At 42.8% G+C, this 14,989-nt stretch overlaps 1 protein-coding gene across 1 annotated transcript in view; it reads right to left on the reverse strand.

The window, feature by feature from the left end:
- The window catches only part of trpm7 (transient receptor potential cation channel, subfamily M, member 7), a 113,149-nt gene extending 99,986 nt beyond the window's left edge, over positions 1-13,163 (reverse strand). Inside the window, exon 1 of the mRNA XM_083653083.1 lies at positions 13,040-13,163. Coding sequence (XP_083509209.1) covers positions 13,040-13,042 — 3 coding nt within the window. The 5' untranslated portion in view covers positions 13,043-13,163. The remainder of the gene's footprint in view (positions 1-13,039) is intronic.
- Between the last annotated feature and the right edge of the window lie 1,826 nt (positions 13,164-14,989).

Raw genomic sequence — 14,989 nt, forward strand, 5'->3', positions numbered from 1 at the left:
AAAAATCCACAAAAATCTAATTTCTTTAGTTTTTTACACTTTTTCATATCAAAAGTTCATTTTTCAAGATTTCATTGATAACAGTAATGTACAGTTTGCTGACGTCACCTAGTACTATCAAATTTCTACCCCATTTCAACAAATCATATCACGACATGCAGCTGTCAATAAAATTTTCATTTCAGGATAATTTTCTCTTCCAAATGAAGTAGAAAATGGCGCCTAGTGCCTGTCATCTGGCAGAATTCCTATCCCATAAACTAACTACTAACTTGGCCAATTGTTAGAAACATGAACAAAAAACAAAAACTATAATCTCTAAGAATGCAAAGAAATGTAACTGGCTCGTTAAAACGCGCATTCCAGAAATATCGTACTTACAGAAATAGCGTAAATGGCGCGCACTTGAGAGCGTGGTTGTCAGGGGTCGCCCCGTGGAGATTCCAGGTGGGCGGGCAGCACCCATGCATCGGATTGTCCGCTCGCACGAAGCAGGGGGCTGCCTGGTACTCCGCGGATCCCACTCACATAGCACGACAACACGCTGAATCCCACTCGATTTGGGGGTGGAACACGCCACGATTGACCAATGCCAAAGCCAGTCGACAGAATTGTCAAATCAAATCATCGACACGTATATGGTCCGCCTCTCAATTTGTTTTCAGTCTCCGACGCTCATGCTAGGGCATTCCGTTCCGGTTCACCTCGACTTTAACATGTTCACTGCCAATGACGTGTTAATACGTCAAAAAAATGATTTTTTTTTTTTTGACCGTGGGATGTGCATCTAACCCTTTTACATCTCTTATATAAATATTGGAGCCACCGAACGTGTACAACCCATTCCACCGACCCACTAAGTGGCGACAGTGCTCTCCCAGACTAGAAAAAGCAGAGCCAAAACTGCAAGGGAACGCGCGATGAAACCATTCTCATACTGTAGAATGGATTGGCGAAAACGCTTTCGCTTTCACGCTGATTGCTGGCGGTGAGGGATTGCAAATTTGCATAATAGATTACGGGTGGAACACACTTTGAAACACGCAGCATAAATAAGACCAGAATCGCAAAAGCTTCATCAAAGCTCTCAACCGAAACTCCAAGAAACGAGCGAGCCCATCCAGACTTGCCCAGCGGCCGCCAGCAGACAGGAGCAGCAGCAAAGCAGTGAGCCTGGTGACGCGAGGTTACAGCAGCAACAGAAACGAGCTTGTGACACACCCGCTGCAGCCAAGAAGAACACACACGGAGGGAGGAGTTTGAAGGAGAGGGGTGTTTCCTGCTGTTATGGAGGAAATTACTGTTCAAAACTATTGTTTAGATGTCTGACGTCTTACTGATGCCAAAAATGAATGGTTAAAGTGACTGTTCTATCGAATTTCACAAAAAGCTATTTATCTCAGCTTAAATTTTCAGACGCTGAAACCATGCTGTATTCAAGTGCTAATGCCTACATAACTACTAACTCTACAAACTAACTCTTTTAGACAGAGAAAGCACACATTCTATTAGTTCTTTTTAGATATTTTGTGTTCACAAAATCTTAGCAGAAAAGAATCCTCAGGTCTTGAAAGATGAGCCAGAATCCTCAAAAAACCCCTCTGGCAGAAGCTACCTACAGTAAAAAAAAAACAGCTGGCAGTGAATGTGTTAAGATGCAGGGAAGATAGCAATGAGGTGCGCAAACGGCTGCGCAAACGATAGCGCCCAAAGTGTTTTAAATAGGTTCAAAATGTACGTACAAATCTACAAACAATATTTAACAAATCAGAGTGAAATTGCCATATCTGTCAAAACAATAACAATGTGATATTTTGTCTGGATGGAGTATGCTTTCAATAGAGAAACTAATTTACAATCGGCTAAAAATGATGCATGGCAAAGGTTGTTGTGTGCCACAAGCAAACATCCAGAAGCTAATTTCTGGATGAAATTGCCTTGTCCACTCCTGGCCACACACTTTGAGGCCTACATACAGTAGCTCGCTAGGCTATGGATGAATGCCTTTGCTAACTAGCTTCTCTCATTTAGATCAAGCAGAATCTAACAAAGTGTTAAGGAGCATATTATAACAGGACTGTGCTCTGCTAACCTGTAACCATGGTACCTGAGAATGTCAGCTAACAAAAGACTACTAGCTCTTTAGAGCCCCTGCCAAAAACACACTCTCTCTCACTTCCTCCCTCCCTCCCTCCCTCCCTCCCTCTTCCTCTCTGGTTTCTCTCTCTGAACTCAATGCAATTTTATGGTCGTTCTGTTCCTGAAGGATATAATACATTCCACCTTTCCATCTCTCTTGGATCAACAATCAATAATGCTAGGCAGGTTGTTTACCGGCAACCACAGGGTGTGTGTGTGTGTGTGTGTGTGTGTGTGTGTGTGTGTGTGTGTGTGTGTGTGTGTGTGTGTGTGTGTGTGTGTGTGTGTGTGTGAGCACAAGTAAGATGTATGAGTGAATGTGTTTACATGAGCAGACACCAAGTTTGAAGAACTTGCCCTTCCACTGAGCTCTTACTTTCCTTATTCCCAACATATAACAAGGCTTGCTGGTCAACCTGTCACCCCCCCCCCCCCACCCCCCCCCCCCACCCCACCCCCCCGCTCCCCAACCCAGTCTGACGCAATAAGTGATGAGATAACATCTAGCTTGGCAATTGGCTTGCACATTAGAAAGACTGTGGAGGCCATGGGGTCAGCACTTTAGTGTGAGAAGTAAGCAGTGTATTTTCCGTCTTTTAACAATGACAGAAAAATCTGAACGGTGTGTGTCATCTTAACACGGGTCAGGTAATAATAGAAATGACAGAATTTATACAACCCTGTGTCTCTCAAAATGACAGACAACGAAAAAGTCTAACACAACCTCTAGAGGAGTGGTCTGGTGCAATGCATCAGGAAGATTAAAATGCATGTCCATTATTTTATTTATTTATTTACTTAGAGTTTTGTAACAAAGGGTTAGGGAGCGTTTCAGAATTCTGTCAGTCAAATCGGATTTGGCTGTTCAATACGAATATTTGACTATTCATTTTATTAATTTCATTTTCTATAAGACTATGTGGCAATCAGAAAATCCATTGGCATGAGCATTGATTTGTTTGTTTAATTGGGACTTAGTTTTATGGTATTAACAGTGATACTTATATCAAAATAGGCTATATCACGATCTATTGGGAGAAACCAACCAATTCTATGTAAAATCAGACATTGAGCAACCCCATATAGCTGGAATGGAATGACCCTTGTTTCAAAACCACATTTCGACTGCGAGATTGGCAGTCGAATCAGGCCGCTATTTGGGGTCACCCCTACAAAGGGTACTAGTAGTTTTGTTATGTTGTCAAAGCCTCTCTCCAATTCCAAGCAATGTAATGTCAAATATGTTTAATTAACACACATTGACCACACATTTCACTAGATTAGGCCTTGCTCTATATTCTACAAAAAAGTAAGGTTTGACTTCTGAGAAAATTTGCTTTGAAATGTGGGTTTCAATAGATGTAATGTAACATTCTAGTTGTGTGCCTTTCTGATACAGGCTTGTTTCTTGAACACAACAAATCAGCCAATGGCATCAGGATGAATTATGAGCAGGTGAGCACGAATAAAGACGTAGGGCATAGAGACAGTCCGCATGTCTGGGAATGCCCACAAAATGTTAAACGGCTGGTGCGCGAGTGGGGTAAAACCGCCCATATATCTCATGGGCTGACTCACCAAAAGACGGTGCTGCGGCTCTAAACTACAGGTTTGGGGGTTCTAGAGCAGAACACAAGACGTCTGCTCAGATGTGCGTTTACTGCGGTGGTTAAATCCCAGATCGTGTCTGCCTGGGCTGGGCTATCAGCTAAATTCTAACTTTGCTGAATGGATAGAACGGGGGTTTTTACCCCACCCTGACCACGCCCCCAGCCAGGCTGAGCCAGCTAAACCAGCGTCTATGACGAGACGTGGCCTCAACCTATGGGGGCATCCTCCATGGTACTAGGAGTGGGCTATAAATGGGTCATTTTTTGTTTTGCTTAGGTCTCAGTTTTTTTGTATTCCATTTGCCCTATCTCAACAGGAAATGACAAAGTTTTTGGCTTCAGGTCCAAGAAAAAAGTGTGCAGGGCACAAATCCAAGATGACCACCCTTTTCCCTGAAAAATCGCATTGTTAGCCATAACTTTGTCATTTCTGGGTCTTTTTACTTGGTTGTGGTGTCTAACCCTATGTTTTGGGGGTCAAGCAATATATGTATGCATCTAGAAGTAGTCACAAACCATCATGTTTAGTTAATACAAACTTTGGACCAAATTTACCCTTCTTTACCTCAATTTTGAACCATGCCCGTAGACCTAATATTTATTGGTAAATTATAGAAAAAACAGACAACAGGTTAAATTTGACATACCATAATAATATTAATAGCAACCCTACACTGCTAATTATTACCAACATTTCACAACATTTAACTTATTTCACTACAAAATACTGTATGGTGAATTTGATTGTGAAATAGGCCATCCACTGTCATAAGTCAACATTACTGTAATCACATGAGGGAGATGGTGAGACAACAGCACAACCCTAGCACAACAGTTTGACTTGATTCTAGAGGAAGCTGGGGTACACAAGTCATTTAGCCTCTACAAAGAGAGATGCTTTACTAGACTTGGATACGAGGCAGGTGCAGTCTATGATTGCATTCCCTACATCAAACAGCTACTTGAGACACTGCTAAATAATCTTCTTGTTCCAGCATGCAACATTTACCTTGAGAATGACTTCATAATAGCAGGATTCAAAGCACTTGTTAATTCTACGTACAGGGTGACAATGCCCTTCCTCAACTGCGTTGAGATAGCAAGCCAGGATTTGCCTGGTTGACATGCTTCCCAAGCTCTGCAGTGACCTTGCTGACAGCTGAGAGCCTTAGTTATCATGTAGAGTGGACACATGTACAAATGGAAGACAATGCTCCACAAAATGATCTCGATCACCTTCTTCTTGGAGAGATGTGTGTCCAGGTCACGAAAGGAGTAGAATTGCAGTGCAAACATGAGTATTAGGATGTTGATCCTGATGCTGCATGAGCAACTCCTCTTTTTCCCCACACTGCAGACCAACGGAAACACCTGCCCACAAACAACCTGAATGCAGAGAGATACTTGGCCAAGTGTGGATATCTTGCTGCCCAGTCAGCCCAACACTCAAATAGGATGTTCAAGGCAAAGGGGATCAAAAGATCTTCACTGCCATGTCTATCTGTTGTGCTAACAGATAGACATGGCAGTGAAGTTGAGCGGTCAACCACAGCTGTCCTTAAACACCTAGATGCAATGGAGGTGACATGGAGTAACAAACAGAAAGAGAAGAAGAAACAGGTTGAGAGAGAACCTGCACAAGAAAGTGAGGGCCAATGATTTTGTTGAAAACTTCTTGTGAAGTGCAAAGAACATGGAGGGCCTATTTAATAGATGTAATAGGCCCTATTACATCTGTCACTACTCAATGAAGTGAAGGCACTTGTCCTTATGAAGTCACCTGAGCTGAAGGCTTACTTGAGGCAAGATATCCAATACCAGAGAGTTATCAGAGAAAGAGATGATTGAGAACCTAATTGTGCTCCTCGGGGATGATTACCAAGCTGAGGTGGTATTTCCTTGTGAGGAGGAGGAGCCAGAAAGCCAGAGGGGATCTCTCAGGAAGAACCTATGCTCCAGCCCAACCAATCACTTGCTGTCATTTGGGATGAGGGTATATTGGGTTTTACCTGGATGATAATGGGGACGGAACCTTCCGTGTGGATCACCTGATGCGCGTTGGTACCGGAGATTAAATTTGGCAGGGACCACATGGCACTGATGACATCCAGGACACTATCGGGCAGCAGATTGTGCCTGTGGCAGTTTCAAGAGCCTGGGACTTTATAGGAGAAAACTGTTATGTTTTAAGCAATGCCCCTGAAATTGAACATATGTTTAGTGAAATATGCTAATTAAGGTGAAAAGATAGGTAGATTTGGTCAAAAAAGGTATTAACTCAATATCTGATGGTTTGTAACTATTTCTAGATGCATAAATAGATTGCTTGACCCGAAAAACAAGTAAAAAGACCCAAAAATGACAAAGTTATGGCTAAAAATGTGATTTTTCAGGGAAAACGGTGGTCATCTAGGATTTGTGCCCTGCACACTTTTTGCTTGGACCCCAGGCCAAAAATTTTGTCATTTCATGTTGAGATAGGTCAAATGGAATAAAATAAAAAACTGAGACCTAATAAAAATGACCAAAAAAGTGTTTTTGACCTCTGTATAGCCCACTCCTAATGGTACAGTATAGGTCAGAGTCCTACTCTAGTCCTGTTCCATGCCATAACCTTCTCTCCCTTGTGTATCTCTACAATCAAATACATCAGTGGGAAAGTGTAGGTGTACAGTGCAGCTCCTAACCCTAACCCTAACCCAGTGCAGCTCCAGTCCTAACCCTAACCCTGTACAGTGCAGCTCCCAGGCGTGGATGTGTGTCATGTGATGCAAGGTTGTGCTGGAACAGCAGGTGAAAAGATTGCATTGGAAAAGGACTGGAGTGCTGCTGCTGAACATCCCATAGGCCCTAAAGGAAATTAAGGAACATCAGTTCAGTAAGGTACTTGCAGCCAGGTCCCATAAAGAAACTACAGAGTCTGGAATAGAACTAATCTACACGGTTTACAACTGCAAAAAATGACAGACAACAAGAGTGCTATAAAATTCCAGTAGATGTGTCAGCACTGTTCTTTAATGTATCATAAAAGCAGTCCCAAAAATAAGTTGACGTAGTACAACGTCAATGTCCAACACTTGGATCTAAAGAAGCGCGCTAAAAATAACGTTGTCAAAGAAGGCCTTTACATGGTTTCCTTCACAGAGAATAATTCACACACTAGCGAGAGCTATTTTGTGGGGCTGACCCCAAAAAATCGACACTTCGAAGCTTCAATCATTGCCATGGTAACCGACGTTCAAATCAGCAGTCGATGCTTCATTGGCTGTAGTCAGGGGCGGATCTACCGGGGTGGCATGGGGTGGCAGCTGCCACCCCTAAAAGAGGCCTTGCCACCCCTGTTGCCACCCCAGTTGTGGACAATCAAATTCCAACGCAAAAGTACTTGCTCGTCGGACATTACAACAGCAGAGCTCTGATTTCCCACAGCAAGTGAATGCAGCACGAGCTACGTAGTACCTCCCACTGGTACCTCCCCTCAGCAGCTGACTGTCTGCGTGTGTTCATTTGCGACTGGTGTGTTTTGTGGCTAGAGAAGTAATCAGTCTTCTTCACAGTGAAAGAATGAGGTAATACCTACTGCTAATCTATGAAGAAAGAAAAGTGCACACTACAGTCCATGGTTTGCGGTGTTTGTATACTAGTGTTTCAGCGAGTCTTCAGCCACACGTGTGGTGCAGCGCGTTGTGTTTGTTTACATCATCGACGATGGTGGTATCCCCACTACTAGCTAACGTTACTTAGCATAGCAAACAAACACTGCATGCAGAAGGCAGCGGCTTGCTACTAGTATTGATTAAAGGTGTTTAGAACACGGCTCTCTTGAATACTCGATTCTGATTGGTCAATCAACAAGATTCACCGGTCATTATTTCTCGACAACCGACCGCTGCTCTGCCACACCTGGATTAATCAGTTGATAAGAGCATTTTGTCTGCAGACACTACTAATTAGGCCAACCAGTTGCAGCTGTGGTGTCTTATGTGTGCCAATTACGAATGAAACCGCTTTGTCGTTGAAAACGCTATTAAAAAATTTGAATTGAATTTGAATTTGAATGAAATTTGAATAATTATTTTTGTCAGATTACTGAAATAATTTAGTTGTAGGCCGTGTTCTAAGCGGGATAATGTATAGTGAGCCGGTGATTACTGTAAATAATGACCTTCAGGTGAATGATTAAGCCCTCCGCTGCGCGTCGGGCTCAATCATTCACCTGTCGGTCATTATTTCGCCAGTAATCACCGGCTCACAATACATTATCCCTTACGTCATGCATGCTCAAATATGCAGTCAAAGAGCGAGTCTACCTATTAAGACTCAACAAAATGATTAAACCGTTAAAGAAAGCTTGTCTTGATAATTAGATAATCACTGACTGATCCTCACTTTGAATCTTATTTCATAAACTTGTTTGGAACATATTGGGGGCAGGAGGTTGAAACCGACAGTAAGTGAAAACACAACACACAACAGTCAGTGTTAAGTTGAACACCCAATGATAATAATGATGATTACTATTGAAGGAAAAATGTAGTAAATTCACTTTGACTCTTGTAGGAGAGACGTGTAAAAATTAAGAAGAGACCGCTGATAGGGGTACAATCAGCTGACAAATACAACCTATAGTAAGAGCTCAACATTCATGTGACTTTTCTTGCCCCAGAAGTGAATTCCCCATTTATTTTCTCCATAGACATTTAGAAGAATCCTTATATAACAAGTTTTAAGGCTTGAACCAAGCCAACCAGTCTTCCAGAGCATCGTGAGTGACCATAAAACATTTCACTTTCAGCAAAAACAAAAAATAACTGCAGGGGAGAAAAAAAAATCGATCTCCCTCCCTCACCCCCCCACACACACACATTTATTTTTGTTTTTTTGCTGAAAGTAAAATGTTTGGTCACTCACGATTCTCTGGAAGACTGGTTGGCTTGATTCAGCCTGAAAACTCGTTGTATAAGGATTTTTCTAAATGTCTATGGAGAGAATGGGGAATTCGCTTCTGGGACAAGAAAAGTCACATGACTCTTGAGCTCTATTGCAACAGTCATTGCATAGCTTTGGTCGCCCCTGCTGGTCTAAAAGTGAAAAATGTTGTGGTAAGGCCAGTCAGCTTTTTTTATACAGTGGATTTTATACACAGATGATTAAGTTACAATTCATTCAATTATTTCTAATGCCACCTTAGAAATGTCTATTCGTGCCAAAGCAATACAATGTTTTTGAGTTAAAATATCTTCAGTTTGGGGCTTTTCCAAGCAAATATTGATATATGTGATTAAATCAGCAATTTATATTTCTGACACCCCTTTAAATCTTCATGCCACCCCATGAATATTTCTCTATATCCGCCCCTGGCTGTAGTGTGTTGCCTGCTGTGTGCCAGTCACAGCGCTGCTGTTGTCTGATATCCGAGCCACTACACAGCGTTCATCTCAACGCCAGACCCATGAGAGTTCTTACGCTGCTACACTACGTTACTGCATGCTGCAGATCTCTCCCTGGGTCTCTGGGAAACTTTCCCTCAGCCAGCTGGGGTCGGAAGTGAACCGTTCACTTGACCAGTGATTGGCAAGTGGTGGATTCAGTCTTCCTTAATCAGTAACAACTTTAACAACAAAAATGGTATTTGGGACAGCGACAGCCCTATTTTGACACAGACAGGGCTAATAGATTTGCAATCCTTGCTACATCTTACAATTTACACAAACTAGACTTAGGTTATACTGTATGAATGTTTTCACTTCATTAAATAAAGGAAAACCTTTTCACTATAGCCTTAAAGTAGGGCTGGATGCCTGCAAGCCGACACATGGGAGATCAACTCAGTTCATGTTGTCATGAGACCACAGTGTGATCGCTCTCCAGTTGTGCCTCTGGACATGGCTCTGCTCTGGCAGCATGGACCAATACAACGCGAGCATTCCACCCTGAATTATTCCTCCTGGAAGCTGTACAGCTACAGTAGTACAGCTGTATAGCTAGCTACAGTAGTACAGCTGTATAGCTAGCTACAGTAGTACAGCTGTATAGCTAGCTACAGTAGTACAGCTGTATAGCTAGCTACAGTAGTACAGCTGTATAGCTAGCTACAGTAGTATAGCTGTATAGCTACAGTAGTACAGCTACAGTAGTATAGCTGTATAGCTAGCTACAGTAGTATAGCTGTATAGCTACTGTAGTACAGCTACAGTAGTATAGCTGTATAGCTAGCTACAGTAGTATAGCTGTATAGCTAGCTACAGTAGTATAGCTGTATAGCTACAGTAGTCCAGCTACAGTAGTATAGCTGTATAGCTAGCTACAGTAGTATAGCTGTATAGCTAGCTACAGTAGTATAGCTGTATAGCTAGCTACAGTAGTACAGCTACAGTAGTATAGCTGTATAGCTACAGTAGTACAGCTACAGTAGTATAGCTGTATAGCTACAGTAGTACAGCTACAGTAGTATAGCTGTATAGCTAGCTACAGTAGTATAGCTGTATAGCTAGCTACAGTAGTACAGCTACAGTAGTATAGCTGTATAGCTAGCTACAGTAGTACAGCTACAGTAGTATAGCTGTATAGCTAGCTACAGTAGTACAGCTACAGTAGTATAGCTGTATAGCTACAGTAGTACAGCTACAGTAGTATAGCTGTATAGCTAGCTACAGTAGTACAGCTACAGTAGTATAGCTGTATAGCTAGCTACAGTAGTACAGCTACAGTAGTATAGCTACAGTAGTACAGCTACAGTAGTATAGCTGTATAGCTACAGTAGTACAGCTACAGTAGTATAGCTGTATAGCTACAGTAGTACAGCTACAGTAGTATAGCTGTATAGCTAGCTACAGTAGTATAGCTGTATAGCTAGCTACAGTAGTACAGCTACAGTAGTACAGTACAGGACACCTTCTCCCCCCTAACATCTGGTGCTCATAGTTATGTGAGCCTAAGTAAACACAGGGTAAACCAGTTATGGGATAGGAGATAGCAGCAGGGACGGACCCACATTAGTGCTTCTAAACCTCTCTGCTTGAATCATATTGAGGGGGACGACTATAGAAGTCTAAACATGCAAAGGTCTCTCAAAAAGACTGAGATTACATAATAATAGCAGAATTAGATATCTTAAGTCACTATTCCCTCCAGTGCTCTTTGGGTAATCCGGCCGGCACGCACATCATTCAGCCATGTGACTGAGCTCCACACAAACCAGGAGCCACAGCTCTAGGTGTTGTGGAGGAGTGGTGGAGTCAGCTGGATGAGAATGATGGGGGGAGTGGGGGCACTCCATTGATAAAGTCAACAAACCGACACGACAGATTTTTTTGACCCAGTCCAGAGCCATTGGAAAAGCTTAATCAGTCATCTTCGACTGGGCCCATGTGTGTGGTGAGAGTAGATGAGTGCGTGAGATAGAGAGCTCATGGCAGAGTCGCTCTACACACACTTAAACACAGAGAAGGGCCACACGCACACTTCATGCAAGAGTCTATGCTGGAGTGCGACACATTGATGCCAAGACAATTTGCTAGTGGCATAAGTCCTCCCTTGCTCTACAGCTGCTCCCTATTGGAGCGACTGTTTCAGTCGCTGCCGGATGTCCGCTCCCGGCTTATTACAAGCTCTGTCATTGGCTCCAACCATGTCAATCAGAGCGGCTTCCGCTCCCTCCTCCCTGTGTGTCGCTGTAAATAGTGCCCTGTCGCCTCGGTGAAAACAAAGAAGCTAACTAGCTAGCAAGCTAACGGCAGAAACCATGCTGAAAATGGCAAGTTGGATTGTTGGAAACCATTTTCCAAGGGCACTGCTGCCAAGCGCCGCCCATCGCAATCCCACTATGGAGACCTGCAGGGCCAGACTCATCTCACGGTAGGGAGGGGAGGCTGGCCAGTGAGACTAACCACAGAGTGACCACCAGTTCATCCATCTGCCATGAAACTGTGGTTTACAATAATAACCTATTAGTGTGGGCTGGTACAATTACCCAACAACAATGATGACTCAAATCATACCCAGCTGTCAGTGCGACTGCTTCTGAAGAAGACGAGAGTTGACTCGTCGAAACTGTCAAGGTAAATAAATAACATCTATAAACCTATGTCTGAACACAAGAAAACACAAACGTCGATGACTCAAATCAGTTGACTAATCTAACGATTCTTAGTAAAAGAGCAACAGTTCACAATCACATACATTTCCTCACATTCCTGCTCTCTCTGTCCAGTCCCGGGGCAGCAGCACCCCTCACCTCAGCCCCTGATCAGGGGTAAGCTGCCACATGTGATCGACTCAGGCTACTCAGTACTCACTGCTGTGGGGGGGGGGGGGGAATCAGACCGTTTTGCATGCAGACCAAAGACCAGTGTGTTTTGGTGGGTCAGCAGATGACCCACCTGCATGCAACAGGTTTGAATCTGGCACACAGCCTTTGCTACATGCCATCATGTCTCTCCATTCACTCACAGCTATGTGCCATCCAATACATCTGGGAAAATAAAGAGGGGCCCATGCTTGTCACAAAGAAGAAGAGGGTGAATGACTAAGGTTACCTTTAAACTTAGTTTAATATGTGCAGCGATATGTAGGCCTGACACAGTTTGCACAGCAAATAGCCACTAATGGGCGTATATAGTAGTCTATGCCACCACGGAAAAGTGTGGGGGAAAAGACACTAGCAGAATAAAAAGGCTGTCACATTCAGTTAATGGACTTGGCAGCCATCCATCGTGGCATTGACTTGTTAGGGGCAAAGACAGCGTGTGGCTTGTCCGACATCTAGACAGCTGGCATAAATGTGTCCTAAACAAGTGTCAGTTGGCGTGAACTGCACTTCACTTCCTATTCAATATGGCAGTATATCTGGAAGACAGTGGCTTCGTTTTGGGCTAAAATGTTGGTAAAATAGCTGCCACCATAACCAGATAGCCAGCTACTAGCTAACGTCATCCTAGCTAGTTAGCCAGGGTCAAGTGCCTATAGCATTTAGCGTTAGCAAGCTAGCTATTTAGCCTGCTGCTAACGTTACACCAATGTGTGATTTGTTTGGTTTTGTTGCTGCTAGACAGTGTCACCTTGGGCACGTTAATGTTACTAATAACTACACATGTGTAGCAGTATCTTAGCTGGACAGACAGTCACCCACACAGATCGGTTGGGTGTCTGACAGCCAGCCAGGCAGGTAGGCAGAAAGCATGCATGGGGGTACCTGCCACTCAAAACCCCCGATCGGTCACGACGATCCCAAGCAGTGCAATTTGACAAGAATACGAAAGCACAGGAAGGCATCCTGGACGACCACATACCATTCTCTTCACCGTTGAGACTCAGGAAGAGCTGTGTCGTGGCTTCTAGCCATCTATCGGCGGTGTTCTCGGTGAGCCTTGGAAGGAAAGCCCGGTTGACGTTGGAGAGATCTGCCTCGGCTGCAGCTCCAGCGGAAGGTTGCTTTTTCATAATTGTGCGACTCCAGACTGACGCTGCATGACGAGCCGGCTGAGTCAGCCAGCACACGGTCACATGACCGAGGCGGAGCTATGGACCACATGTGCGTTTTGTAATGCATACAAACAACTACTAAAATTACTTTTTTGATCTCTCGTCTCGTGTGATATACCAAGAGAACTGTGCTTTACAGTGATAGCAACGTAGGCTACTTGTTGACAGTATGATGCTGTTACCAGAGATGGGCGAAAATACATCAAAAAGTATGTTGATACAAATTACAAATACTTGGTAAAAAAATGTATCACAACACAAATATTGTACAAAATAGAAGTGAATGAAGTCAGATTGATGACATCACCGATGACGTCATCAGTGGGATTTATGACATCACTGATGATGTCACTGTGGGATCAGGGATTTATGACATCACTGATGATGTCACAGTGGGATTTATGACATCACAGATGATGTCACAGTGGGATTTATGACATCACTGATGATGTCACAGTGGGACAGACAGAGCCCAAGCTCCCATTTATGTTGGGGATATACTGATGATGATACGAGGCTTCATTACTAGTTTAGAATTTATGTGAATTCTGACTCAAGACCCACCCTACTCTGCCTCTGATTTGTGGTTGATGTTGTTCTGAGGGTAAGCCAATCAGAGGTGGAGTAGAAGTGACATGTCACGTTTGTTTTTCCACAGTTTAAATCTGTGTCAATGTTAAAAATGTGTCAATTTGATAATAAAATGACAAAAAAGTATTTTATGTATTTAAAATACACAAAATACAAGGTCTCAAAGTATTTTGATACAAATTACATCTTATTTTTCTCGGTCCAGCCAAATACAAATTACAAAATACACAAATGTATTTTAAATAGGCTACATGTATTTAAAATACTGCCCATTCTGTCTGTTACACCTTACATCTGTCTTTAATAACTGCAGTCATGTCATGTGATTTCATAGGACTGAATGAGTGAGTGATGAAATGTAGGCTACAAGTCATTCCAAAAGGGGCGAGTGGTGTCTTTCCTGGGTCCAGACCTTCAAGTTTTGGCTACTTTCTGTAACACAAGTGTAACGGAGTTGACAGTCTGATATTAGGCTAGTCTGGAATTAAAGAAAATAGATTCAATCAATCAATATTATCCAATCCATCCAGTCTGCTGCTTTCTTCCACGTCTGTAACAAAAGAGCAGTAGTCCAATAATAGATTTAGAAGGATACAGCAAACTTCACAACAAAAACTATTAGTCCCCATATTGTTGGAATAATACAGGACTATAATAGCGATGCATTATGAGATGAAAAGCCAAACTACTATGGTCACTCCAAACCCGCCACTGAACAGGCTTACCACAGACTAGCTATTCCTAAATATTCTGGCGATTTCCATTAGATTGGGTTGGACAATCTCCACTGATAACCTACCACTCCCCAGGAAGAGAGGAGACTAATTCCACTCCATATTTCACTTGGCATTTTAAAAGGTTAGTGAGAGGGAGCAAGGAGAATTTGTATGGCAGGAAATACACTTAACCTCTTAAAAATCCACCTATTTCCGAAGAAAATTATGAAAACGACATACCCAAACTAAAATGCTTACTATGGCCACAGGGAAATAAATGTCTGTCAAGGTCCCTCTGCTCTGTATCTAAGGCACCTATAGGGGGGGAAGAGTAACAATTTAGAATAGTTATAATATTCCAATACTTAAGATCTTAGGCCTTTTAATGAAGGGACAATTCCCTCCCTGACTCTTAAGCAAATACTGGCTTAATCACAAGCCCATTTAGTA

This window comes from Poromitra crassiceps, assembly GCF_964638095.1.
Source record: "Poromitra crassiceps genome assembly, chromosome: 16".
Taxonomy (NCBI): Eukaryota; Metazoa; Chordata; class Actinopteri; order Beryciformes; family Melamphaidae; genus Poromitra; species Poromitra crassiceps.